Source organism: Camarhynchus parvulus, chromosome 2 (assembly GCF_901933205.1).
Source record: "Camarhynchus parvulus chromosome 2, STF_HiC, whole genome shotgun sequence".
NCBI classification, from domain to species: Eukaryota; Metazoa; Chordata; class Aves; order Passeriformes; family Thraupidae; genus Camarhynchus; species Camarhynchus parvulus.
The window spans coordinates 118,485,865-118,512,863 of record NC_044572.1 but is presented as its reverse complement, the minus strand read 5'-3'; the positions used below and the strand labels follow the sequence as shown (position 1 = coordinate 118,512,863).

General features: G+C 39.5%; 1 protein-coding gene across 1 annotated transcript in view; it reads left to right on the top strand.

The window, feature by feature from the left end:
• Positions 1–26,999, top strand: part of SLCO5A1 (solute carrier organic anion transporter family member 5A1) — a 68,548-nt gene that overhangs the window by 35,275 nt on the left and 6,274 nt on the right. Inside the window, exons 4-7 of the mRNA XM_030964411.1 lie at positions 4,024–4,244; positions 12,207–12,371; positions 15,678–15,876; positions 23,663–23,822. Of these exons, the coding sequence (XP_030820271.1) occupies positions 4,024–4,244; positions 12,207–12,371; positions 15,678–15,876; positions 23,663–23,822 (745 nt within the window). The remainder of the gene's footprint in view (positions 1–4,023; positions 4,245–12,206; positions 12,372–15,677; positions 15,877–23,662; positions 23,823–26,999) is intronic.

The following is a 26,999-nucleotide window of genomic DNA, read 5'->3' as shown; positions in this document are numbered from 1 at the left end:
TGCAGACAAAATAGTGAGTATAGCAACTATGATATATGGCTAAAATAAAAGCATTATAGCCTATTTTTTTTTCTTGAGCTGTTCCTTTCTAGGAGGTCTAGCAGGACACGTAATTTGGTTTATCTCTCGTGCAACATGGTAAAGTAAAATGGTTATTTTTCAGGGTTATGTCTGATCTGATTATTCCTTGACTTTCACAGGACTTGGATTTCTGCTGCTGGGCTTTGCACACCTGGGGTTTCTGTAGGTGCTCTGGGCTAAATTACAAGCCAGCTGTCTATGCCAGCCCATCAAATGTTTGAAACTGTTTTTTATTCAAATGTGGTAACTGTAGGGGTATCTGTTAGAAATCATTCATCGTGTTGTTGTCTTTGAGAACTGTTAATGTGCTGTATAGGGACCTCATTAGTTGTGGAGTAGCCCTTGGCGATCTGTCAGGTGCTTTGAATCAAATTTTCTTCTGCTGACACTTTTGAGTGTTTTCCTAGTTCAAAATCTTTTTGATACTTGGGTCTTCCTATATAGTCTTTCATCAACATTCTACACAAGAAGTTTAAAGGAATTCCTTCAGCATTGTCTGGTCCTTCCTTAGCTTTAATTGCTTTATTTGAGGTCCTAGGGCTTGTGCGGATGCCTTTGAGGTATTCTTCTGCATATTTTCTTTGACTTCAGAAGACAGAAAATCAAGGGTTTTTAAAATTAATTAAATTAATTAAATAAATTAAGCTCCTGTTCTGACCTCTCAATTTCCCACTGTAGGTGTCCTTATTATTTTGGTACAGTCTTTTGTCTGTTTTCCAATTCTTTGATATTTCTCCAGGAAGTTGTGAAGTGTAGATGGTGAGATAATTGCAACCAGTGCTGCATTTGTGACATCTCCAGCATTTGGTATGCTGTTATAACAGTCCCTTTGGATTTGAATTTCATCTTGTACTACATTACAGGCCCTGTCTCCTTTGCTGTTTCCTCCTGAGTGGGTGGTTGCAGATTTCTGCATATTATTGCACAGATTGTTTCTTTGATCACTGCCTTTGCAGCTTCTGCCTTTGAGATCCTGCAAAGGATGTTGCTACATTTTTATACAGACTACGGATTTATTTCGTCTGACAGTGCTGACTAATCCTCCTAAAAGTCTGCTTTCTAATCCATGTATGTTATCAGCTAAAATGAATGAATAGAGGATTTTCTGTTTACATAATATCAAAATTAGTCAAAACTTTCAGTCACTTATATTTGCCTTGCAAAAGCTTCCTGTAAGCTTCTAATAAAAATAGTGTTACACATGGCTGTTTATTTGTTGTTTGCCTGTGTGTAATCATTTACCATGCAAAGCGTTGCATATGAATTTGTCTTCATTGAAAAATCAAGTTTGCAATATCTTTGCATTACAAATGAGGCAAAATGCTTTTTGTTTCTTGTGCAAGAAATTCTGTCTACTCAGAATTTAAAATGTTTTAAAATTTGAACAAATATATAATTAATAGTGTAAAGGTAGTACAAAAATATGTAAAAATTGTTCTTGTATTGGGTTTGCACAGCAAGGTTTTGGTAGCAGGAGGGCTACCGGGGTGGCTTCTGTGAGAAGCTGCTGGAAACTTCACTTCTGCCTGAGAGGCAATGTCAGCTGGCTCCAAGAGGAGGCTGGCCAAGGTTTACACCATCAGTGGTGGGGGTAGCACCTTTGGGATAACAGATTTAAGAAGGGAGGAAATAAAGAGACGTGTGCAACACCAGCAGCAGTCACAAGAGAGTGTAATTAGAATATGTGGTAGAAACAGCTCTGCAGACCCCAATGTCATTGAAGAAGGAGGAGGAGGTGGACGTGCTCCGGGTGCCAGAGCAGAGATTCCCCTGCAGCTAATGGGAGCCCTTCATTACATGTTCTCTCCCCTGCCCTGCTGAGGATGGGGAGTGATGAGAATGGCTTTGGTGGGCACCTGGCATCCAGCCAGGGTCAACTCACTGCGATTCTGGAAATTTGATTTGAAATGAAAAAAATTGTCATTGTTGTGGTTGGATATTATAGTAACGTGATTGACTTCACTGGAATTTCCAAATACCAGCGTAGATTTGTGTGGTGGGTTGGCTTTGGCTGGCTGCTAGGTGCCCATCAAGCTGTCTCACTCCCCTTCCTCAGCAGAACAGGGAGAAAGTACAGTGGAAAGCTCATAGATCGAGATAAGGACAGGGAAAACCCCCACTAATTGCTATCATGGGCCAAGTAGATTTCATGTAGGGAAATTAATTTATCACCAATTAATAAGAGAGTAGGATAGAAAGAATTAAAAAGAAACCCACAAGCACTTCTGACCAACCCTTTCCCTATCCCAAAGGTCGTCTTTGCTCCTGACTCTTCTATATCCTCCACTGGAATGATGCAGTGGGCTGTGGAAAGGGGGTTACAGTCAGTTTGTAACACCTTGTCTCTGTTGCCCCTTCTCTGCTTCAGACAGTCTTTTATTAACTAGTCCAGCACAGGTCCTTTCTGTGGCGTTCCTCCAGGAACAGAATGTTCCAGCCTGCAGCATCCCCTGCGGGTGACATGTCCTGCCTGAAAACCTGCTCCTGTGGGAGCTCTTCTCCACAGGCCACAATTCCTGCTTGAGTCTGCTCCAGTGTGGATCCCCACAGTGTGGAGGTGGATACCATGGTCTTGTCCTGCAACTGCAGGTGAATCTCTGCACTTGGAGCTCCTTCTCCTCTTCTTCTCTCACCTTGGGTCTGCAGGGCTGTTTCACTTCACACAGTTACTGTGCAGTGTTTTTTTCACTTAAGTAAGTGAACACCAAGGTGCCACAAACATTCTGATAGGCTCAGCACTGGGTAGTGGTGGAGCTGTTTTAAAACTGGCTGGAGCTGTCTCTGTCCAGCATGGGACAGCTCATGGTATCTTCTCACAGAAGCACCTCTGCAGTCCCCACCCTGCTACCAAAACCTTGCCATGTACACCTGGTACAATGAGATGAGTCTGTAGGGAAAACTGCACTTCTACTATGTAAAAAGAACTTTGGGGGTGGATTCTGAGGTTGTCCTTCTTTATGGAACCATCTATGTGAGGTTATGTTTCCCTTAGTCTTCCACTGTTAGAGGAGAAATGATGTTATCTGACACTCTGCTCTCAGTGTTCTGGCTGCTGACTCGAGTTAACTCCACAGGAGTTTCTAGTGCGGCCCTTTTGCCCATCTGTGGTGCTGTGGTGAAGTCCAGGAAGCTTTTTGGCTGCAGGGAGGACAGCTCTACGGAGCTGAAGAGCTCTGCTCTGTATCCCACACATTGTCCCTTCTGTGGGGATGTGCCAGGTCATTCCCTGAGAGCCAAGGGATCGTTTCAGAGTTATTTTTATATCCCATATTTAAAATACAGAGGGAGAGAAGAAGAAATCCTTTATGAAGGCTATTTCAGGTTGCAGTTACAGAACAGAGTTTTGGGCATAAACCCTGGAATGAATTGTAGTACATCAGTTGTTTACATTCAGGCTTTGGGAGCTCAGTTGTGAAGGGAGAGAATTGGACAGTCAGGGCAGTGAGAGGTGGGCACTGGAAAGCAGAAAATATTTAGCCCTGATATATCTATCAGGACATTTTATCTCCTCATGAAATAGATAGCTTTTTCTGTGTTCTCCAGAGAAATACTATATTGCTCTACTGGGAATTATCTGTGAAAGGCTAAGTCAAAGTGATTATCTAATTCTCAGCACTTGGTACTGAAAAATTACCGAAACTGAAAATTTGTGGTAACTTAAAGCTGACACTACTTAATAAAATTTGGTGGGGGCTGGATAAATACCTTTCAGTAAATAAGCCAACAGAAACATCTTCTGATTAAGTGCAGAAGGTGCAGTATTTTTACTGCAGTAAATTTAGTGCAGTAAAGGTTCTCCCCCACTTCAATTCTTTACTCTTAGTTTTTCATATTTTTGCAAGTGTGTCTTTCTAGGCAGCGCAGCTTCTAATGGCAACTTTGATTTTTTTGTTTCATGTAATGCGTTTGCTTTTGTTTCCATTTCTGTTTTCCTGGCATTAGGTGGAGTGGATTTCTCCTTTGTGCCATTGCTATGCTCCTTGTGATATTTCCCATGTTTACCTTTCCGAAAAAGCTCCCTCCTCGACATAAAAAAAAGAAAAAGAAGATGAACTCTGATGATGTGTCAAGTGATGATGACGTGATGAAAGAGAAAACAAGTAGCAAAACAGAAACAGACAGTTCAGTTTCTGCCTCTATGGGATTTGGAGAGAATGTTAAAGGTAAAGTTTGTTTTTAATTTATAAATGCTTAGATTTGGTGTGCAGGGTCATCCAGGATTGTATGGGTGTAATTGAAGGCAGTTTTGCCATCCTATATTTGCTATTATGTTTTGCTATTGAGATTTTAATAGACGCTCATCCTCTAAAATGACAGGGTGCAGCAGTGACTGTAGGACATCCTTTTCCTTGAATTGTCAGTGTTTGTGTACCTGTAACAAGCAGGTAGGCTATTTCCTATGGTTGCAGGACCCCTACCACATGTATTTATGCATCTTAGAGTTTGCAATTGTCACACCTACTTTATAAGCTGAACTTCATGGAATAACATGCTCTTCCACAGTGTAAGTGAAACAAGTAGAAGGAATTCTGGTATGTGATTTCAAATACATGATTGTATTTGGGTAAGTTCATAGAGAAAGATTCTTTGTTTCTTATTCCTTTCCTGTCTGTTTTGTACTGCAAACTATTTTCTGAAGGCTAAGACAAATAAAAGCTGTGCTAATTTTGATATGTGAAGAGATCAAAAGATTGACAAGTAGTAGAGATTTTTATTTTACTCAAGGAGTAACCATTACTGTAAAATGTAACAGTAAGTAATAATCATTGACAAGTTGCCTGGGGAAGAAGGGCGCAGTGTTGCTACAAATTGATTAAAGTTAAGCATATAGAATTCAAATTGACGATACAGACTTAATAGTATCATAAAATTGAATAGTGTAAGACAAGAGTGAATGTGCCTCAATGCCATTGTGTTGTTAGTTCTGTTGTGTCCTCCTTGGATTCTATGATGCAAATGCTGGTTGTGCCATTTCAGGGTAGCCTGATAAATGCAGCTGGAACTGGGAGAAACCATGAAATATCTATTGTACCATCAGACATAATTTGAACTCAAAACTTTTAAGTGTTTGTTGAGATAGACATTAGTGTTACTCTTTATTTGGATAGAAGTCCAGGGTATAATGATTGGCAGACTTTTTAATGAAACATTTATGATCACTTTTATGCTGAGTAGACAAGGCTTAGCAAAACCAGCTGTTTTTAGACTAAAGCCAGTGTAATTTAAAGTTATGTTTGCACACCTACATACTGATTTGCTCTGTATTACATTTACACTGGTTCTCTCAGGGTACCTAAAGTTACTGTTATTTCTACAGAAGTGAAGAAAAAAGAGGATAACAGAACTTTTCTTGGTGATTTTATTAGCTTACAGATCAGCTTCTTAAGGTACAAGGCAAGCAAAGAGCAAGCAAATATCAGATCTTTCAGACCATGTTCTCCCTTTGTTGGCAAAGTGGTTGAAAATGTGATGAAGAAGCAAAAAAAATTGTTCCTTCTTCCTTTAAAGACTCTAGTCTCCACATTTGTGAGTCTATTTTCTCCTCAATCCACACAACTAGTTGTGGTTTTTATTTGCCTTCAAACCTACTGGCCTCTGATTAGTGGAAGTAGTTCAGAGGTAGTCCTGTCAAGATTTTCTCAGTAGCACAGGGAATTGGGGGAGTCCAGTCTTTGCTGGACTCCTTCCTAATGATTGCAGACAGTGTCAGATGGGCTGCTTCACCCTTGGGCGTGCCTGGTGAAATGCAGTGTACAGGTGAGCTGCAGCTGGGTGGGTTTGCTGGCGCAGGTTCTCTGATACATGGTTTCACCTTCCAGGCCATGTTGTCCCTACAGGCATAGCTGATACAGAAAAAGCAAGAATGTTTTCTAGGACTGTTTTTTACAAAAATAAAAACTTCTGTATGTCTCATTTTGACATGTGTTTCTTTGGTATGTATCTGCCTAGATGTATAACATACATTCTATGAAATTCTATATGAATATATTAATGGAGCTACCAAATTAGAATTTTTACTACACAAAACTTCTGGTTTTCTTTAGACGAGAAAGTTCACCATGTGGAACAGTGAAAAGAAACATGCCAGAAAGATAGCAAGCTAGTCGAGATAAGCAGAAAAAGTATTTTTCTATAAGCTGATAATAGCTTTTCCCATTCAGTGTCAGTGTTCATTTACTCTTGCAAAAAAGGCCTGCAGCAGGAATGCACTATCATTTAATTATTTTTCCAGTTTAAGTGGGCTTTATGGAATAAGATCATGCTTCAAGCTTCTCAGCTGAGGTAATTTTGTTTATAATGGGAAGGAAAAAAGGATCATATGTGTCTAAGTCATTTAGCATTGCTTCTTCTGAGCTGCAGTGAACATTTTATACTTTCCATTGAATTTCAGAGCTTCATCTTTTTATAGCACTGTGGGCAGAAACTCCACTTAGGCAGTAGCCAGGAGACTGTTGATTTAGTGGGTCATATCTTCTGTTCTATACTAATAAATATCAATGATGTCATAGTCTGCCATAACAGAGGTCAGTGCCATCAAATCTCTGAAATCTATACAGCTTTGGTAAGGAAACAAACTATTTTCTTCTTCGAATATGATCTCATCTTACCTGAGAAGCCTGGCAAAATGATTTTTGTCTTGTTCTAACTTTTCCTAATATCCTAATTAATTCTCTAGGCAAATGAAAAGGTATCAAAAAGTCATAAGTCTTTTTTTCTGCACTGACTGCCAGTATAAGCTGAAGAAATAACCCCAAAACTGGCTCCATCTGCAAGTAGCCTCAAACTTCAGTGACCTGAGCTTTATTTTGGTCCATGACAGACGTGAAATCAGATAAAAATACAGATACAACTTTGCTTTTTTACTTGTTTCAAGTTGCAAGGGCTTGGAATTCAGTCTTTTCTTACTTATGTTTCAAGTAGAAAATGTGAGCTGAAGCATGCTTCTGAGTCAGGTATCAAAAGTACTAAATAAAAGAGTAAGTAGGTCACAGGAGGAAGAAAATTGGATGTAGTTTATTGGGAAAAATAGAGGTAGTGTAGATTACGTGAGCTAGAGAAGTTTTATAATGAATAAACCATGGTTCAATCCCATATGTACAGATAACACATGAATCTGGGCAGACAAAACTACTGTTTTCATTTAATACCTAGATACCCTTAGGGTTTTGTTCCATGGAAATTGTATCTGCAGTCCCTTTCACTTACCACTATAATGAAACTTACTGTGCAATTGAATAAAGGAGCAGTGTAAAGAAAGCAAATGTATATATTACTTATAAAAGACTGATCTAATTTGAATCAAATAATTAATCTAATGAATTACATGTATTTTGTAGCCTTTGGAGTTTTTTGTTTTGTTCCTATGTACAGCCCTTTTTTAAATGTAGAGTATTCCTGTCTGGCTTGTCACATCTACCAGCTGTCCTGTGCCTTTCTTGGTGAGTTCCTGTGAGGGGTAGAGACAGGATAATAATGATTGTCAGGGCATCAGCAGAGATGAAAGAAACTCCTGAGGGGCTTGTGGTGGCTGGATAAGCCCACTGAAGTGCTTTGCCAAGGAACTGGATTGGAGTTTCTGTGCTAGCTGAAGATCAGTTGACAGGCATCAGAAGAGGAGGAGGAGACAGGGGGCTGTGTGTGTGGGGGCACTTGGTGGGCACTGTGGATGTCAGAGGGCTCAGCAGACCATGGGCTGGAGATCCTGCAGTGCCACTGACCTTGAGCAAGGCCGTTCCCTCTTGTCCTTTCTTAGGCTGTCCTGAAGAGCTCAAAATAGAAAAAATTGGCATTGCTCCATGCAGAGATGAGCAGTGCTAACTGGAGCCTTGAAGACTTGCTCTAAATCAAATTAAGTAATAATCAAACTGGCTCTGAACCCCTTCTCTCTTGATGGGATATTAGGGGCTGTTCAATGATCCAGCCAACATCCAGGTGCTTAAGGCCTGTCCTGACAATTGCATGAGGTTGTTTAAATGTGTGTGAGTAGATAACGAAATACTGTTCTGGAGATTAGTGATTAGCTCCGTGCAGGTTATATTTGCCATAGTTGTGTGTCACCTTGCTGGTTTCCATTCTGATAAACAAACCAGAGATTCTGTCTCAAATCTTGGCTCTGCTTTGTACTGCAAAAGAATGGAAGCTGCCCCTGAGACCCTGGTGTGGAGCCAGCCCTGTCCAGAACTGCAGGCTTGAGTAGTGTGTCCAGACTGGGAGCACTAGCAGAAGGGAGGTCTTCTGGCTAATATCTGCCTCACTCTTTGTCCTGGTTTAGGGCAAATCTGGGAGAAAACCTCCAGAAGGGGACCCCTCCAGAAAGCAAACCTACACGGTCTGTCCCCCCAACCGGTTCAGGAAAGATTCCTCGGAGAGAAGTGGAAAGAACCTGTTTATTTAACAGGCACAGCACCCCCAGCACACAAAATGAACAATACTGGATGACACCACTCTTGCACCGCTCTGAAAAAGATGACAAATTCAGAAAAGCCTCTCTTGGGGGTGGTCGCTCTGTTATCAGTCCCTCTGGTGCTGGGGCAGCTGCTGCGGCCACAGGGTGCAAACTCTCAGTGTTCCCAGGTCCCAGTCCAGAGCAGGTTCGAGTCGGTCCAAAAAAAGGGTAAATTTTTCCAATCCAGGAAAAATTTGGACTGCTTAGCTAAACTAACTGATGAGCAGAAGCAAAAAGTAAGAGCAAAGCAGAAGCAAGAGCAAGAGCAAAGCGAAAAGCCAAGCAAAAAGCAAAAGCAGCGCCATGTACTGCCCTGTCTCTGTGTCCTGCCAGCCGTGGGGGAGCGGCTGATAGCAAAACCAAAACAAAACTTTCACTCTTCAGAGCCAGTCTTGAAGGCACAGAACATAATATCCAGCATAAACAGAACACACGGATGGGGATACAAGCATCATAACATCACCTAGGAGACTTTTCTTACAGGAGACTTTTCTGATGGATTGCAGAAGGATAGTGCTGTAGACTGGAATGATTTATTCACCTGATTGTATTCATTGCATTGCCCTGGGCTGAGTATGCAGGAACAGGGATAAAAGAAACTATATTAAATGTTGAAAAAGGAGGTGAAGTCAGAATTAGTTGAGTTTTTATTGAAATTTTGTTTACAGTGCTTTGCTTAGAGAAATATTTATGAATACTTGTATTACTTGCAGATTTTTCTTGCTTTTGCCTTACCATGAATCAAGTAATGGTCCAACACATGAGTGGAAAAAAAAAAGAATACTGACCAGAGAAAAAATACTGTCAAAGATCATGAAAGGAAGAAAATTGCCAGTAGTCTAGCAAACCAGTCCAGCAAGGCAGGTTTCAATTTACTCTTAGTAGTATACTAGGTTATTGGGGGAAAAAGAAAAAAAAGATGGAATGTTAAAATTTGAGTTACTGCACAGAAGTATAAACATGTTTGCAGCTATGCTAAAAGATTGTTTTAGTTCTAGGAGTGTAATTGATAGAGGTTTATTAGTTTAGATGACAGAATGAGGGAAATTGCAATTTCTGTAGTGCGTTTCTGATGCAAATTTGCAAAAACATTCAATGTCTTTTGAGAAGAATGTCTTTCAAAAAAATCAAACCTGATAGGTTTAATAATCACCTTGAAATCAAAACCTAGGCCTATGGCTAGCTACACAAAAATAATTTGACATAGAAATGTTTTAAAAGCATGATTGATTATGTAGTCTAAAGGATCCTTGAAGTTTTTAGCATTCTTGCATTTTACTATGGTTACTGTGGCTGAAAGATAATGAGTTACTTAACAGTACCTTTTTATTATAGGTTTTAAAATTCAGAAGTGTAGTACAGATGTTGTCACACAGGGTTTGATGATGATTATGGGAGGAAATTAGGGAAAGTATAACTCTGAATGTTTGTTTTAATTTCCAAGTTTCTTACTATATAGCAACTTTCCCTTGTATGCCAGACAATTGCTGTTTATAAACCCCTAAGATAACTCTTAAGTGCTCCAGGTGGCATGCATTAGTGTGGCATGCAGAAATAAACTCTTTATTTCATGCCAAAATTTATAGTAATCAGCAAAGCTGTTCTCTGAAGAGCCCTTCAGATGGGTATAAGGGAACTTGTGCTTATTCCAAGACATTAAGTTTTATCTACTTAACAGGAGAAATCCCATTTCAAAATACTAATTAGTTTTGAAATGAATAATGACCTTTAGCCTGAGTGCTCCAGATGAGATGTAAGTAGGAGTCAACAGAAGTACAGCTCTACATACAAGCGCCGGAGCAAAATGTTCATTAGCTCTGCAGTTCTTTGCCAAATTAATTCTGTAGTTGACTGAAAATTCTAAAGCAGACTTTTTCCTGAAGCTCAGTTTTATCAGGAAGGGCAAACTTTACCACATATTATGATGTCTGGACAAGACTTTAAAATAATCGATTTAGCAAAGACTTTGAGTTCAGCTCTCGGCCAAGAACTCCCAATTAATTTCTACAAAGAACACTCAGTTCATCGTCCCAATAAAATTATCTTTCTCGCTGTGATGATACCTTATTTTCTACCACATTTTAAAGCCAGGTGAGCAGCTGCCACAAAGTAGCTCAGTTTCCAGAAGGACCAATCCTTCTTTCTGTTTCCTGACTCCTTTCTCACAGCAGCGTCAGCATGGTCATAACTGCTTGCTCCTGTTGTTTCTATTGCAAACAGCACCACCTTTTTTTTTATTTTTTAAAGCTGTAGGTGGTAAAAACCATTAAGATTATAATATATGATTGCTTCTTAATATGATTTATTCATTAGTTATTTCCACCAGATTTTGTATTTAATGTTTAATATGTTTCTTCATAGATGTAGCAGGAGAGCATTTGGCTACATTAAAATTATAAACCCAGTACTCATAATGAATTCAGTATAAATTTTGACAACTGGCATAAGCTAATACTGGATGCAGTCAGACAACTTAAGTGCTAATTTGCAGCTTGACAAGTTTTGACATGACAAGTGAAATTCTGTTTGCTTTTATACAGATAACCTACTGGAGTCAGTGCAGAAAGTGAGACAGATTTTTGTCTTGACAACTTTTAACATCAGTAAAATTCTCAGTTGTTCTTGCTCAACATGTATTTCTAATGGGTGCTCTTGTCATTGAATTCAACTGGCTTTCATTCAAGCACTATTCTATTTCTGTACCAAGTGAAAAGCAAATGAAAAAAATCAGAACTATAGTAGCTTAGATGTAACACTTGAAAAAAATTTGATCTGGGGTAAAAAAAGCCCCAAGGAAAAGAAGACGTGTTTAAAATCAAGGCATTTAATAAAAAAAGTGCTGAATAGGGTGATGATAATTTGACATCACTGCAGGACTAAATTTAAAGTATGTAAATGTTTAATTTAACTACAGTGCTCAATTTCATGGGGGTTTGATATTTGATATTTGATTTGAGAATAATTGCAACATCTATGAATACGTTTTCAATTTAAGTTAATGATGTACTCTCATTTTTAATTGTTTGCTTTATCCCTTCTGAGAATATTGAGTTGTATGTAATGTATGTTGAGATTCCTTGATATCATTGATGTAATTTTTTCATTATACTTTGTCTGCATCATTGTAAATCCTTTTAAATCATGTAGAAAAATGTTTAACTAAAAATATTTTGGTTCCCCTTTCAAATTAGATTATTATTACCCCAGCTTTCCAATCATGGTCCTTGAAGCAGAGAGTAACAGGGGGAGTATAGGGTCTTTTTTCCTCCTATGGAGTGCAAATCTCAGTACTGTCAGTTCAGCAGTGTGATATATGTTATCTCACAGAAAATCTCAAGATATCAGAATAATTGCAAATTCTCTACATTTTATTGCTGTTTTTCTTTCTGTTGTGGTGTTACTGTCTGTTCTTTCAGATGGTTTTTTGATACACACCTTAGTTTTGTTTGTGCCAAGTGGGACCATGGCCCTGAGCAAGGCAGTGAGATGGGGTCAGAGCAGGGAGCAAGGGCTGCAATCCCAAGTATGCACTCTCCCTTCTATCTAGCAAATGTACCAGCTGCTAGCAAGCCATTATTGCCAGTCTGTCTCAAAGAAAATCAATTGGTTCTGTTTCAGTTTGCTTTTGTTTCTCACTCATTGTTTATAACATTCGTTTGTCATTTTTGTCATTTTATAGAGCTTCCAAGAGCAGCTGTCAGGATCTTAAGCAACATGACATTCCTTTTTGTGAGTTTGTCATACACAGCTGAGAGTGCCATTGTCACAGCTTTTATTACCTTCATTCCCAAGTTCATCGAGTCACAGTTTGGCATCCCAGCTTCCAATGCCAGCATCTACACTGGTAAGGCATTGCCACATAGTGTTACCTTGCAAGCTTGGCTTTGGCTAATGAAATGAGTCAGTTAGGAATGAGCCAAAATGTGTTCATTCAAACAGGTGATTGGATCCAGCTTTCTGCATTTGGTTGTATATTCAGACTATTTTTTGATGTTTGTTATATGTTTTAGTAAGATGTGAACCCACTGATATTGTTAAAGGGCTGGTTTTTTGGTTTTTTTTGCATAGGCCTAGACAGATGCTCATTTGTTGATGCTCTCCAAGGGGGAAAAAGATCAACAAAAACAAGCTAGAAAAACCATAGACATGACTGCAATTTGTGTGCTTTAAAAGGTCTCTTAACACTGTTCTTCTTTTCTGTGAATTTTACTTCCTCTTTGATCTTTAAAATATCTTTATCTTTTTTCCCCCTTAGCGAAAAGTTGTTTATCTGTCCCATCCTTCAGTTATCTCTCTCCTCCAGGGTGGTGTTTTTCTCCTTATTTACTTATTTACATTGAGACAACAACCTAGTCTAGTCAGAACTCTCCAGATTCTCTCCTAGTCATTTCAGGAGACCCCTGCTGCACCAATGTACAGCCATGTCCAACTTTTAACGGAGCTACAGACCACAAAAGCTTCACACTCCTCTGTGACTGAGAGAGATGAGAACTTGGCTACTAAAGGAGGCCAAAATACTGTGCAGAACTGGGGCCTCTGTCATGCAGATGAGTTTCCTTCTCTTCTAGCTGTGTCAAAGACACTTGTCTTTATAATAATCTTTTAAAATTCTCCATAGTGCTTCTCATATAGAATAACTGCTGATTGCTGGGCAGGTTAGTTCTTTTATCTCCTCATACTTCCAGACACTGTGCCCTAGGAATGATGGAGTGGAGTGAATTGTGGGGACACAGGTGGAGTATGGGGTGAAGCTGTCCAGGGGTGTCAGTCAAAAAAGGACAAAAAGTAGCAGAAGGAAGAAGGAGGGCACATAGACCTCACATGGGAAGAATTTGTCACTTGCAGTGGCTGGAAGAAATGCATGGAATTTCTAGAGTGGGAAGGGGAAAAGTCAGAGAAGCACCATGAGGTGTTTTTTTATTTGAGAGTTTCTGGGATGAGATTTTCTTCAGGGCATGAAATCCCTGTGTGCTGCATATAAGGAGGAAACATTGACTCATGGGACTGTGGTGCTCTCTGAAGCTTAGAGTAGCTACACGCACAGGAGTTTTACTGTAATGAGTCTTGATGGGATGGCTGCACCATAACTTACTTCATTCCCGAGATAAACCAGAAACATTTTTGCCAGAAAAAATACTCAACAGCCAGTACATTAACAGAGGTAAAACTAGTGTGGCCTTGCCTAAAGTGTGAAGTCATTAACATCTGCTGTTTCCCCTGTTATAAATTACTTGATAAAGGCTATTAAAATGAACCAGAAGAGGAAGATTAAATGTATCAGGCTGCATGTGCAACAAGGACAAGTGAGTGCTGCTTCTACAATCCCAGCCCTTAAACTTAGCATTGGAGTCAACAGTTGTTAATTTTATAAGTATTTTTTGTAGGAAGGATGGGAAAGGGAAACTTCGAAATTCTGTATTAGATTACTACTGGCTAATAAAGTAAAAGACATGACAAGTTCACAAGTTTTCTGGTTAGTGAAAGGAGAATTTATGTGTTATTTATAATTTACATCTATGCTTAATACACACATTGCCAGCTGAGTACATGTGCTTCCTGAATCTCTTCGTGTAGAGATTTTGCTGGCAATTTTTTGTCTTCTAAGCAGCAATTCTTTAATTAAGTGCCAATTTCTTTCAGTTTTAAAACAACCCTGGCATTTATAATCATCAGAAAACACTGTGTGCCAAATATCATGTCTTGAACTTGTGCAGCTTCTACATTTAATTTCTGCTCTTAGAGGAAAGACTGGTTTTGATTCTGTGAAGACTTATTGTTTAGAATCTTCCTTCTGAAATGATATTTTGTTCTATAATGTCATTGGTAATGGCAGGATAATTAAGGTGCCAGCTGTTTTCCCCTGTTTTCTTGCTTTCACAATCTCAACATTTTGATAAATATAATGTTGCTTTCACCTTTAGACATATTAGCAGAGAATGAGTATGCTTTGCAATAATCGTAAAGGTATTTGCAAGTAATAGTCTTACTGGCTTCTTTAAGAGACTAGCATCTCTAACAATTTGGATTATAAAGTTTAACATCTCTGTAGATGCATCTGCCAAGTAGTAGTTCAAAGTAGTTCAAATTCCATGTCTGTGTGGAATGCATCTTTATTGGCAAAGCCTTTAATTAAAGACCTGCTCACATGTCAGTGAGAAGCAAAAGACAAGGGAAGAAAAGTGCAAGACATTTGCTGACTTTGCCACCACCTCAGGACCTGACAAGTGGGCACAACCTGGTGATATGTTGCTGAACCTTATGACTGCAGCAGCAGAGGTTTCGTAGGCATATCTTTGTGTCTTACACTCACCCTAATTCTATTATCTTAATTTTTTAAATTGTGTTTGGTCACACACACACATATATGTGGAGAGATGAATTGGAACGCTGAGGTAGGAGTTGTGGAGTCATAGATTCAAGGTTGGAAGAGACCTTCAAGGTCATCAAGTCCAAGCTTTAACCAAACACCACCATGTCAACAAACACCAAGTGCCGCTTCTGGCCATTTCTTGAGCACCTCCAGGGATGGTGACTCCACCACCTCCCTGAGCAGCCTATGCCAATGGTTAACCACTCTTTCTACTGTCCAACCTGAACTTCCTCTGGCCCAGTTTGAGGCCATTTCCTCTTGTCCTGATGCAAGTTGCTTGGGAAAGTGCTATTCACCTTGAGTAAAGTATGCAGAAGGCAGAATTTGCAGCCAGGCTTGGGTGTGCACCCCAGGTAGGCAGGGTTCTGGGGTCCTGCTTGAGGTTAGCACTTGTGCTTTGCTGGAATTAATAATGAGGATGGGAGGAGGAAGATTTGTGTCCAAATTGGGATTTCTTCCAGTTTCAGTGGTTAAACTGGACGTATATGTAGCTCTTCTCTCCATTCTAAAATAAATACAAAACAATGTTTCTGCTTGTAAGCACAACAGTTCTCTTATAGTGCTTTGGCAACTGCTGATATGATAAGGAGGCTTTTATAAATTCTTTGACAACACTCCAGAGGTTTGAAAAGTCTGACTCAGTTTGCTAGCAGAGAATCAGACAATGGAGATCTTAGTGCAGCATTTGCAGTCATCTAATTACAGAATGAAACCAATATTTATGTTTTATGCCACTTCTCTAGGTCCTGTTTTAATGCTGTTTGAACTTCTTCTTGGCAGGTGTGATTATTGTCCCAAGTGCTGGTGTTGGTATTGTCCTAGGTGGCTACATTATAAAAAAGCTGAAACTTGGTGCAAGAGAGTCTGCAAAGTTGGCTATGATCTGCAGTGGTGTGTCTCTGCTGTGCTTTTCAACACTCTTCATTGTTGGATGTGAAAGCATTAATCTAGGGGGAATAAATATACCTTACACAACTGGGTAAGTATCTTGGGTGATTATCTCTGGCAAAACCAAATTTTTCCAATAAGCTTGATCTAGAAATGTAAAAAATGATGATAGCTGATGTACTGAAGAAGCCATTTCAGTTCGAATGAGAATTGAGTATTGTGATATAAGCACATACTGCTAGTGTGTGGCTGTTGTTTTCTTACATATGATTTAAAATGCAGTTTATGTAGTAACTTAGCTTCTTGAGGAGTGAGAAAATGCATTAGAATGGCCTTCAGTGAAAGAAAAAAAAGAATAGTGTCCTCTGTAGATTACTTAGAATTTACTTAAGTGTTTCAAAATGTTTTCTGCTCATGAAAAATTGTGAAAAAACTAAGTGGATTGTGAAGATTATTTCTGAATGGGTTTATTAATTATCACCTTAATAGTATTTTAGGTTTACAGTCCCTATTTGAGAGGAATCACTTGGGCATGTGCTGTTGACATTAGTGGTGTGCACTGGTTCTGAACCCCTTACTAGTTGTGTGAATGCCCTCTGGTGCTTGCTGGATCATCATCAAGATAGCAACTAGACCATATTCCCTAAAGTTATAGACAGAGTGAAGAGGACTGCAATGAGGAAGAAGGTGTGGATGTAGGAAGGACTTGGGAGTAAGGTATTTGGGCTGTGGAATTAAGAAATGCATGGAAGGGCATGAAGAAAAGAAAAAGGATATTTGAGGCAAGGCAATATGGTAAAACTCACTGGAATGGGATTCTGTAGAAGCCTGATCACAAGCTTTTATTTTCTTTCTTACTTTTTACATGAGATTTTCCTCAAAATTGTGTTCTTCATGTAGGTTAAACACAGGAACAGAGTAAATGTTCGGAGAGTGTGAACCTATCTGAAGCAATGTTTTTTCCCTTTGCTTTTACATCTGAGGCATGTCTGCCTTTTAATTATGACCAGGTGCTGTGCATCAGATCCATTTGTGTATTTGCTTTGAGCATTGAAGAGAATGTAGAGTGTGGAGCAGGAAAAGAGATAATGAAATACAGAAAAAATACAGTGGGGCAGAGGGATAGCAAGTGAAAAACAAAGAGGTAAAATGGGAAGCAAGGGAGGAAGAAAATAGGCTCTGTTTACACAGAGAATGTTTTGCATTGCTTGTTGCTGGGTGTTACTGCACTGCTGTCAAACCTTAATGCTAGAGCAAAGAAAACCAGCAGCTGAAAGTCAAGAGCTGATGAAAAGCTGTTATTCCTTTGTATTCCTAAGACCTAGAGTTAAAGCTTGCTGCTGAGGGGCTGTCAGGAGGAGGAAGTGGCATGGTGATACACCCTCATCTGAGCTTAGTGGGCTGAAGAAGGAGAGAAGAGGGATGGGAAGGGGGTGGAATGCTTTGATTGCCCACTTGCTGTTAATGTTTGTGACAGCTTGTGGGTGTAGATGATGAAAATTAATAGGAATGAAAATATAAATTTCAGATGGGAATTAATTGATCTGTGTGGCAAGTCAGAATGTACCTGCCTGACTAATGAGAAGCCTGTACCTTTGTGTTTGGAGAAGTCCCATTTAATTTAAATCTGTTTCTAAACTGAAGACAAGGTGTACTATTGTCATGTAACTCATAGCCTTCATGCTGGATTTGTTAGATTATCTAATTTTTTTACTAAGTAATAACATTTGCAGTAAATACATAGCATCAATTGAAATAAGTATCAATTCACAGCTGTTGTGCAAATCTGCAGTACATTACTTCCTTCCACATTCATGTAATTGTTCTTATTGAGAAAAGAGGTGAGAAATAGTAATTGCCAAATTCTCACAACTTACTGATATATATAAACTCTTTGAAATCAGTATAAAAATCATATTGAGTGTAATATCATCAGAAATTTAGAATTACCAGTATGTCACAAAGCATGGTTCAGATTTTTAAACACAGAGATGAAGTCCACATTTATTATCAAAATGATAGTAAAAAGGCAGCACTACACATAAATTAATCTTGAATATATGAAATGTAAGCATTCTCTTAACTCTCATGATCAATAATTTGATAGTTTCATATTACTTACTTAGAATGCAACTCTTTAACTCAGCCATCAAAGAATGTTGTTGGCCATGGAATTAAAAAAGCATGCTTTCATTGTGAATTTAATAAAACACATACTTCATTCTCTACTTTGACTGTAGTGCAACATAGGGATATCAAAGTCAGTTCAATGGGCAAGGTTGGATAGGGAAAGCAGCAGAGTGCCTGATTTGGGATAAATATATTGAATGATGCTCTACTCTTAACATGGCAAGGTCTTATATGTGACCTATCTGCGCTGGGACCAACCCAGAGATCTCAGATGCATTGGCAGTGTAGACATACCCTGCAGGATGATTTCTGGACAAATATGATCATTTCTACTGTTGGTTTTTTATACATTTAAGCATACAGTTTTTTTCTTTGGTGAACTGAGCCCTAAACCACCACAAAGGAGAGGGGTGAACTAGGTTTCAGTTAACATAGAAGTTATGTGCATGCCAGTACTCAGAAAAGTAGGCAGTGACATTTCATAATTCAATATGTTTCGTAACTCAGTATTTTTCTAACAGTACCAGCTGCAAAGAAGTGGATGGGACCTGCAGGCATGCACAGATTAGAATATATTAGAAAGGATTTTCTGCTGTTTTATGTTGGGCACAAGCAGTTTTGCTGTTGCTGGCGTGTCATCAGCATTTCTGTTCTCAGGAAGATCAAGGGCACCTCTGTATTATATACATCTCAGCATTTTAGAACCTATTGCTCCGTGCCCCAGCCTTGTTCTGAGGGTGTGTTTGATGTCTGAATTGCAGTGTAAGGAGCCTTATGTCAAACCACAATATGGCATCCCTTCTTTAGCTCCGTAACAGCATCCAGGTGGGAAGTCCTGAATGAGTGAATGGTCTGGACAAGAGTCCAGATGGCTTTTAAGTATTTCTAAGGAGGGGAGCTCCACAGGCTCCCTGGGCAACCTGGGTCACCATCCAGTCACCTTCACAGTGAAAACTGTTTGCTGGTGTTTATAGGGAACCTCCTGTATTTCACTGTGTGCCCATTGCCTCTGATCCTGGCACTGGGCACCACTGAAAAGAGCCTGGCTCTGTCTCCTTTGCATCCTCCCTTCACATATTTACAGGCATTGATGAAATCCCCGTGAGCCTTTTCCAGGCTGAACAGTCTCATCTCTCTCAGCTTTTCCTCAGAAGAGAGTTGCTCCAGTCCTTTCATCATCTTAGTGGACTTTCACTGGTCTCTCTCTGGTACATCTATCATCTATGTCTGTCTTTTACTGAGGAGCCCAGAACTGAGCCCAGCACTGCAGGTATGGCCTCACCAGTACTGAACAAAAAGGAAATAGCAGAGATCAGCTGATTTGGGTTTTTCAGATCTGTCTCTTGCATGTGTTGTCGTATAAGGCAGCTAAAACAACCTCCATGGTGAGCTTACTCACAGTGACAGATTCTTGGATTAGTTCAGTTCTACCTCTCACATTTCTGATATGTAATGAATCAACATAGACTCTTTTTGATTGCTTTGTGTTTGGTGCAAGAAAAGTTTAGTTAAAGTATGCAATTGGCTTGCTGAGGTATTTCACATAAAAATACTTACAGCCTTCCTCTTGTATCAACAGTGTGTGTTTCTGTTATTCTTGTATCTATTTCAGTCCAATCAGCCAGTCCAATCCCTTAACTTGAAAGCAGTGACTAATTGGATCAGAACAATAACAACAAAGAAGGAATCCAGCTAACACAGTGAGAGGGTCCCTTGTTTGACAGCTACACAAAAATTGCATCATTGCTGCAATTCCAGCTGCTTGCCAACAAGGAGACTGCAGATCTCTGCCATCCAGAAAGTCCTTCAATACCAAACCAAAAATACTGCTATCAAATTAAGATAATCCTTTTTATCCTATAGTCAAATATTAAGATTATAGAAACTAGGTGGTGAGGTTATCCCCTTCCCTTTGTATTTCCTTGGTCCTGTTACTACAGTGGCATCAGTAAAGCCAGGTTACTACAGTGATATCAGTAAAACCATGTGCAACTTTGGCTATTTGTTTAGATGTTACCAAATATAGTTTTTCTTTTGTTTTTAAACAGCATTTCATTTAAATTGTAACCTTGTGGGAAGAGGGTCCACTTTTTTTTTACCCAATATATGTGTTCACTGACTGCCAGTACAGTGATGTTTCTGTCCAAGCCTGAGAATGTGAAATAACAGGTCACAGCTCAAAAAACTCAGGCAATAAATCTCATTTTATATTTTCCCTTTTCTCACTTTAATATCACAAACCTTCCCTGGAGTAATAGTTGGAGAGAAAAACATGACTTAGAAAAAAAATGTTAGGAACTAGAGTCCTTTACATTGTTAGTCACATCTAATAAAGGTCTTCTCTTTATCAGCTTTACTAGCATTGTGTCGTGGAGACACAGAACAGTCTCCCTGAGAAGTGAACAAATGCAATTTGGCACATGGAGTTCTGGGTTTTGTCCCAGCACATGTTTAGCAAACTTGCAGTTGAATCTTATTAATGGAAGGAGCAGCATTTTTGTAATTGAAAGAATAGTTCAGGAAGTGCTGTCATTTGGGGCTGGTTTCTGTTTGTGTGACTGGTGTCCTTGGCAGCTCAGGTGCAGCAGTGTTGCAAGTTGGCAGTATCTGCGCTGCTGAAACAAGCAGAGCAGCTCTTTCTCAGACATCCCATGTTTCTACAGCAGCTGCTGCATTGAGACTAGGCAGCTTTTCCCACAGATCAGCTCATGAGCAGGATGTACTAGCTTTGGTGCAATTTCCCTAAGAACCTGCTGTTAATGGCTGATGCAGGTAAATATGTGATGTGCTGTGCTGTAATTCAGGGATAAATGCTTTGTTTTCCCTTGCGGAGAGTAGGCAGCCTTGCAGGGCCAGAGGGCAGGATTAGTAGAGTGCTTTGGTTCAGCTTACTTCCAGAAAAATGCATACCTTCAAGAAAAAGTGATTCCTTCCTGAAAGAAGTGTTCAAGAAATCTGTTGTAGTATGTGCTGTATGGTTGATCCCATATGATGAAAATGGGGTTACACAGACACATGTTAGTAGAGATTTCATGTCCCCAGCACTGAAACTCCTTCATTTGTTTCCCACCACTGAAAGAGGAGTGAACAAGGAGTGAAGAGTGAAAGTAATGAAGATGAAAGCATGAGCCTCTTACAACTGTGTGATAATGAACTTTTGGGAATGCAGTTAATAGATGATTTTGTGTACAAACCTCTCTGCAAGGTATTTGCTCAAAGCAACAAAAATAAATTCCCCAAATAAGCCTTACAGTGATGTGCAGAGGACAAAAGGTGATGAAAGCTGGAGAGACAGAGCTTGCAGTAACTTCTTATTAATTTGAGCGTATTTGTTTTGTGTATCTGTAAATTTAAGTCGTCTTCAGGATTAACAAAAAATGTGCCTGAGATTAAATTATCACAGTGGTCTCAGTTCAGTTTCCAGTTTCATGCTTCTCATTTCTTGCATGCCTGATTTCTTTCACCATTTTTTTAAAAAGCTGATTTCCTAACCTCTGTGTCATGGTAATGTTCAGAAGTGCAGCTGAAGTGAGTTAGCTATGTAAGCAGAGCAAGATGGGGAGTCTGTTCTCCTGCCTGTGGAACAACCCTACCCATCTGCTCCTGAGAAGGGTTTTGAGGTGGTAGAAGGATAAGAGATGAGAAGAATTTGTGGTGCAGGGTGAGAGAGGTTGGAGGTGGAACAAGGGCTGTGCCGTCCCTGGCAGTCTGGGCTGTCCCTGGACCTGGTCCTGTGCAGTGTGGCAATGCCCTGTTGTCAACAGGAGCACGGTACAAGGGTCCCCCAGGCAGGTTGTGGAGTCTCTTCTTATGCCGAGTATTCAGGCAGCTGGGGCATCCAGCTCAGAAAGCTGACTAGGATTTCATGAAACTCCAAAAATGCTGCCTCTTCTGTTGGTGTGAAAAACTTTTGTCACTGTGCTGCTGAAATTTGTATGTTCCTGAGGAATGTTTTGATGATTTGGTGTTTTTTTCCATTGGAGAAAAAGTTCTGTCGAGACATTACTGGAAAAATCTGCCCATTGCTATATGATGTGTTGCTGCATACTGCTTGCTGAAATCCAGCAGGATATAATATGACAATTTTCAGCTGATAGCTGAGAAGGTGACAGAACCACTACCAGTCCTGCATATTTGACTTTCTGCTCAAGCTGCAACTTGTTTCTAAAAGTGTACCTTGTTTGTTTATAGAGCAAGAAACAAAACACTCAGAAAGCCTTTGGTTAGCATCCAGCTAGACCATAAAGTGTAAAGTAGCTCCAGGAGCTAAATTTGTGAACCTGATTTGTGTGATCAGTAGACAGTCAATAAATATTTGAAAGCTACTTAGTAATATTTAATTGTCTGCAGAAGTGCACAGCTGGGAAGACAAGCAGATTCAGCAAAAGCAAATAGTGGTGTATAAATACAAGAAAACCAGTCAAGTGGAATGCTCTGAGCACAGTCATGCTACTGAGTGCCACTAATGACAGGAGGTGAGGTGACCCACAGCATGGGTGACAGTCACTGTGTGCAGAATGGCCCCTGAGCCAAGCCTCTGGGCTAGTCAGGGGTAGAAGATGGGAACAGAAGGACATTCCTTGTGGTCCCTGGAGTAGCTGGGATGCAGTAAGTCAGCTGCAAGTTGTTTTAGCTTCGCTCTGGCCTTGCCCATGCATCACAGACATGAGGACAAGCCAACAGCAGCCCTTGTGAGGGCAGCCATGGCAGTCTGTGAGCATGTGTACAGGATCTTGAGGATGCAGCCTCAAACCCAATCCAGATTCCGTTCAGCTCCTGCCTGGCTGAGGAGGTGCTGAAATTCCCTGGATATCTGCTGATCTGCTCAAGAGCAGAGGTCCTTGAGGTAGTTTTAAACAGCACTGACCATTGAGCAGTTCTGAGAGAGAGACAGAACAAACAAGACAGAACAGTTAATTCTGTAGTGCCCAGCATGGAGTGGTTATGCATTCCAGTGTAATTCTCAGGCATTAGTATGGTTACCAGTTCTCAAGGACTACTGAATTGAAGTAAGCTACTGTTTGCATTTTGGCCAGAGCTCTCAAAGCCGAAGCATAGATTTATGTAGTTTTAGGGAACCATGTAGGTGAAGGTGTTTAAGCTGTCTTCACTCAAGGATGGGAAAGAAGCATTTGAAATATGTCCAAATCCATAAGGGATTTAGGCTTTGGCCACATTTTGGGGAATGGTCTAGGGAGGCAGAGTGGTGATTCCTTTACAGACATTTAATAAAAGCACAGCAGTCTTCCAGATCTGGAGAACTTCCTGTAAATTTCACATATTTGTAATACATAAGTCATACAAGCATTGTTTTCTGAACAGCTGTTGCTATGTAGGAAAAGATGCCTATTAGTTCACATTAGTTCACAGAATCCTCACATCTTGTCACTGAATCTTTCATTAGTAATCAACGAGAAATTACTACAGCTTAGAATAGACATATAAAATAGGGGTGTCTTACTTCATAGAAGAAAAAAAAAAACGGGAAAACCGCACCTAGCCAAATATGATACAAATTTTAAATTTTGGTATTATTTCTTTTATTGTGTTTTTAGTTGATGGCAAGGATGACCTGGGTGTTCTTCTATATTGTTTAAGTCATATATATAACCTAGAGTTAACACAGTCTTTATCTAATAATCAGCTCTCAGTTCCAGAGTTAATGAGTAGGATGTTTGCTCCCTCTGTACAGGAGAATATGGATATCTGTGTGTGCTCTACTAGCATGTTCTTTTTCCTTTCTTCAGTCCCACTCTTGCCATGGCCCACAGGAACCTGACTGGAAGCTGTAATGTTAACTGTGGATGTAAGATTCATGAGTACGAGCCTGTCTGTGGATCAGATGGAATAACATATTTTAGTCCTTGCCTAGCTGGCTGCATCAGTGGTGGAAACCACAGCACAGGGGTAAGTGCTTCACCCACCACCCACACACAACTGCTGAGTAGCCCCTTGGGACCTGTGCAGTTCGAAGACTTCTCTATTCCTGGCTCAAGCATTCCTCCTCTGAGCTTCAGAGAAGTTCTCTGCAGGTGCCTTGTCCATCTCTGAGCCTTTCCATGATTTGAAAGACTGGCAGTGCTGTTCTTGCATGGTGCCAACCCAGTTCCTTTAGTTATACACCAATTTGAGGCACAAGTTCATTTGTACTAAGTGAATCCTCCATCTGAGTGAGTGCAAACGCTGTGGGATAGGAAGGGCTGGTGTTTGCTGTACAGACCCCAAAGACCTTGGTGGCAGTGACCTGCATGCCTGCTGTTCCTGCAGGGCTTGGAGAGGGTACCTTGGGTCAGTGTCATCTAAGTCAGCAGCCATATGAAACTGTCTTTCTTCAAGCTCAGTCTTACGTTTTAGAGCACTTTGGGGCTTTTTGTGACTCCCTCTCTGAACTGAAGGAAGAACTTAACCCTTCAGGTAGTTGGAAGTGTTTTAAACTGGTGTTTAAATTTAGTTAGGATTTGTTTGAAGTCATTGGTGTTTGTGTCAGCCTCATCGTTTTGCCCAAGTAGCTCTTACACCTGCACCAGTGCACTGATAGGTCTGTGGTTTGCCTGGCTAGGTAAAGACTGCCCATGTATTCTGCTCTTGTAAAACAGTTCTGCTAGTTCCATGGCCTTTTTCTAAACCTCTTCCAGGCTAAATGAAGGTTGTCATCAAACTCAAGTAAAAAGAACTTAAAAGATGTTAATAATCCACTTTCTTTCTTGGAAATACATTGCTTGTTACAGCCCAGCATTCTAGTTATGCTGAACTGGAGAAGGACATCCTACTGGTAAAACCAAACTGTGGAAATTTGGCAGTTTCCAAGACTTGGTACAAGAAGGCAGTTGAAAAGTAGAATGTGACTTAAGTATCAACAGAGCATTATGGTCATATTAGTTTCCTTAAAAATGAACTCTTAAATTCTTCTGTTACAGTCTGTCCTTTAGAAAAGTATAATTAAGAAAGACAAGAAGTAATATAAACATTGGTTTTCTTAGGGCTTGATTTTGCTTTCCAGAAAGCTTACTTAAAAAGTATCAGTCTCTCAGTTTGCAGTTGTGAGCCAGCCTGTGAAGCAGGAGGATGTTAGGTTCAGCACTGTGTTTTCTCAGGTCACCTGGATAATGGTCTGAAAAAGCATGTTCATGCATAGGTGCTACTGAGAACAGACTAGTTTCCCTTAAATTTTTTTCCTTATTTAGATTATCTTGCTGGTTTTTAGTAGAAAATTGTTTTGATCAATTGGAAAAGCCTGTAGTGTGAGCCTAATTTAACAGTGTGGTTAAATTTCAGTGTCTATATAATCTAATTTGTGTTTTCCTGGACTGAGACAGGCTTGGTCCTTGTTGTATTTCATCTGATATTGAACCAGCACTATTTATTTATTTAGTAGGGAAATACTCTGGGAGTGTGTGCTCTACAGATTGTGAAACATACTACTGCATCTTATGATTTAAGAAAAGATGCTTCATGGTCTGAAGTTTTAACTCAGTAGCTAATGGTGGATACAATAGAGCTGACATTGCTTGGAAAAGGAACTTTTTTGGATTAAATAAATTTTTTGTATGGTGCTTTTGAAAACAAAAAAAAATGTAATTCATTGCCACTGTATAACACACAAAATGTTGCTGACATATAATATTTGGATTTAAGTTTATAACATAGAGTGTTTTCAAAATTAACCATTTAAAAGTTCAAACTAAGAGGAAAGGATACCAGTGTACAGTTCATACCTGTTATATATATATATATATATATATATATATATATATATATATATATATATATATATATATATACACATATATATATATCTATATTTATGCATATATCTATTCCTATACTCTTTATACTTCTGTCATGCTATGTCTCTCTCATTTAATACCCAGACTTAGTTTTGCTGGTGATGAATAAAGATTGTGTAGTAAAGAGGTCTAATTTCTGTAGGATTCCTATTTGGCATTTGCGTTTGGAAGCAATAAAGAGTTTAGGGTGAGGTACTGCAGAAAGAAATCAGGTACTCATGTGATGTTAGAGTGGAGTGCTGCCTTTGGAAGCCAGAATCTGTCATTGGCTTTGTTTCTAAGTGATGTTGGGCAGGTCAGTTAAACAGAACTTCTCCTCGTTGGTCATTATTCTTGTATTCTTCTTGTTCTGGATGATGAACATGAGCAACAAACAGAAGTGTTACTTGTAGATGGGCTGCCTAAATCTGTATTTGAAGATGTTAAAAGTTGCATTTAGAATATATTTAGTTTGGTATAATGGAAAATGTTCTGAAAAAAAGGATTCCAGTTGTTTCAGATTAGTCACCCATGTTTGTGAAATCTTTGATCCCTTTCAGTTACTTAATTACAAAATAGAGATAACATCAATACTTCATAACTGTTTTGAAGATAAATGACTCCTTTTTGAAAGAGTTAAGCTATAATAGTTGCCGAAAATCCAAATGAAATATGAGTCCTTCCGTCTTTGTTGTGGAATATTTTAGTCTGAGGAAAAAAAACCCATGAAGTCACATTTTGAAAATAGGAGGTGAAATATTGGATAAATAGATACATTATTAAGATGTTCAGCTAAATCCCATAAGGAAAAAAAGTATGAGGCTACATGATGGCATGGATGCACATAAAGGTATACGTTAAAAATTACAAACTGCCATGATTTGGACATGTCTTGATGTCTAAGTGCTCAAATTCACTATCTTGAGACAATTTTGTAACTTCTGTGCCTGTGTAGTCCAAGGTTTGATGAATGCAAAAATTGAAACAGAAAGCTCGTTCCTGTAACATCACATATGTCCTGACCAGTTTCTTCTGTAGCACTGGAATATACTGATCTGCTGCAAACCCCTTTGCCATACATCAGATGAAAACAGAAGTGGCATAAAGGTGAAAGAAGGCTATTTCTGATCTAGCTCTTCCTCCCCTTGTTCAAATCACAGTCCTGTTTGCCTGTGAAATGCTACTTCTTTATTCAGTCTCTTCATCTTAATTTCATTCTCTTTGTCCATTCTCTCAGGGAGTCCTCCAGTCTCACTCTTTTAGTCTCTGCCTTCCCTTTATTCTCTGTTTTTGCTCCTGGCCTGATCTATGCCCACAT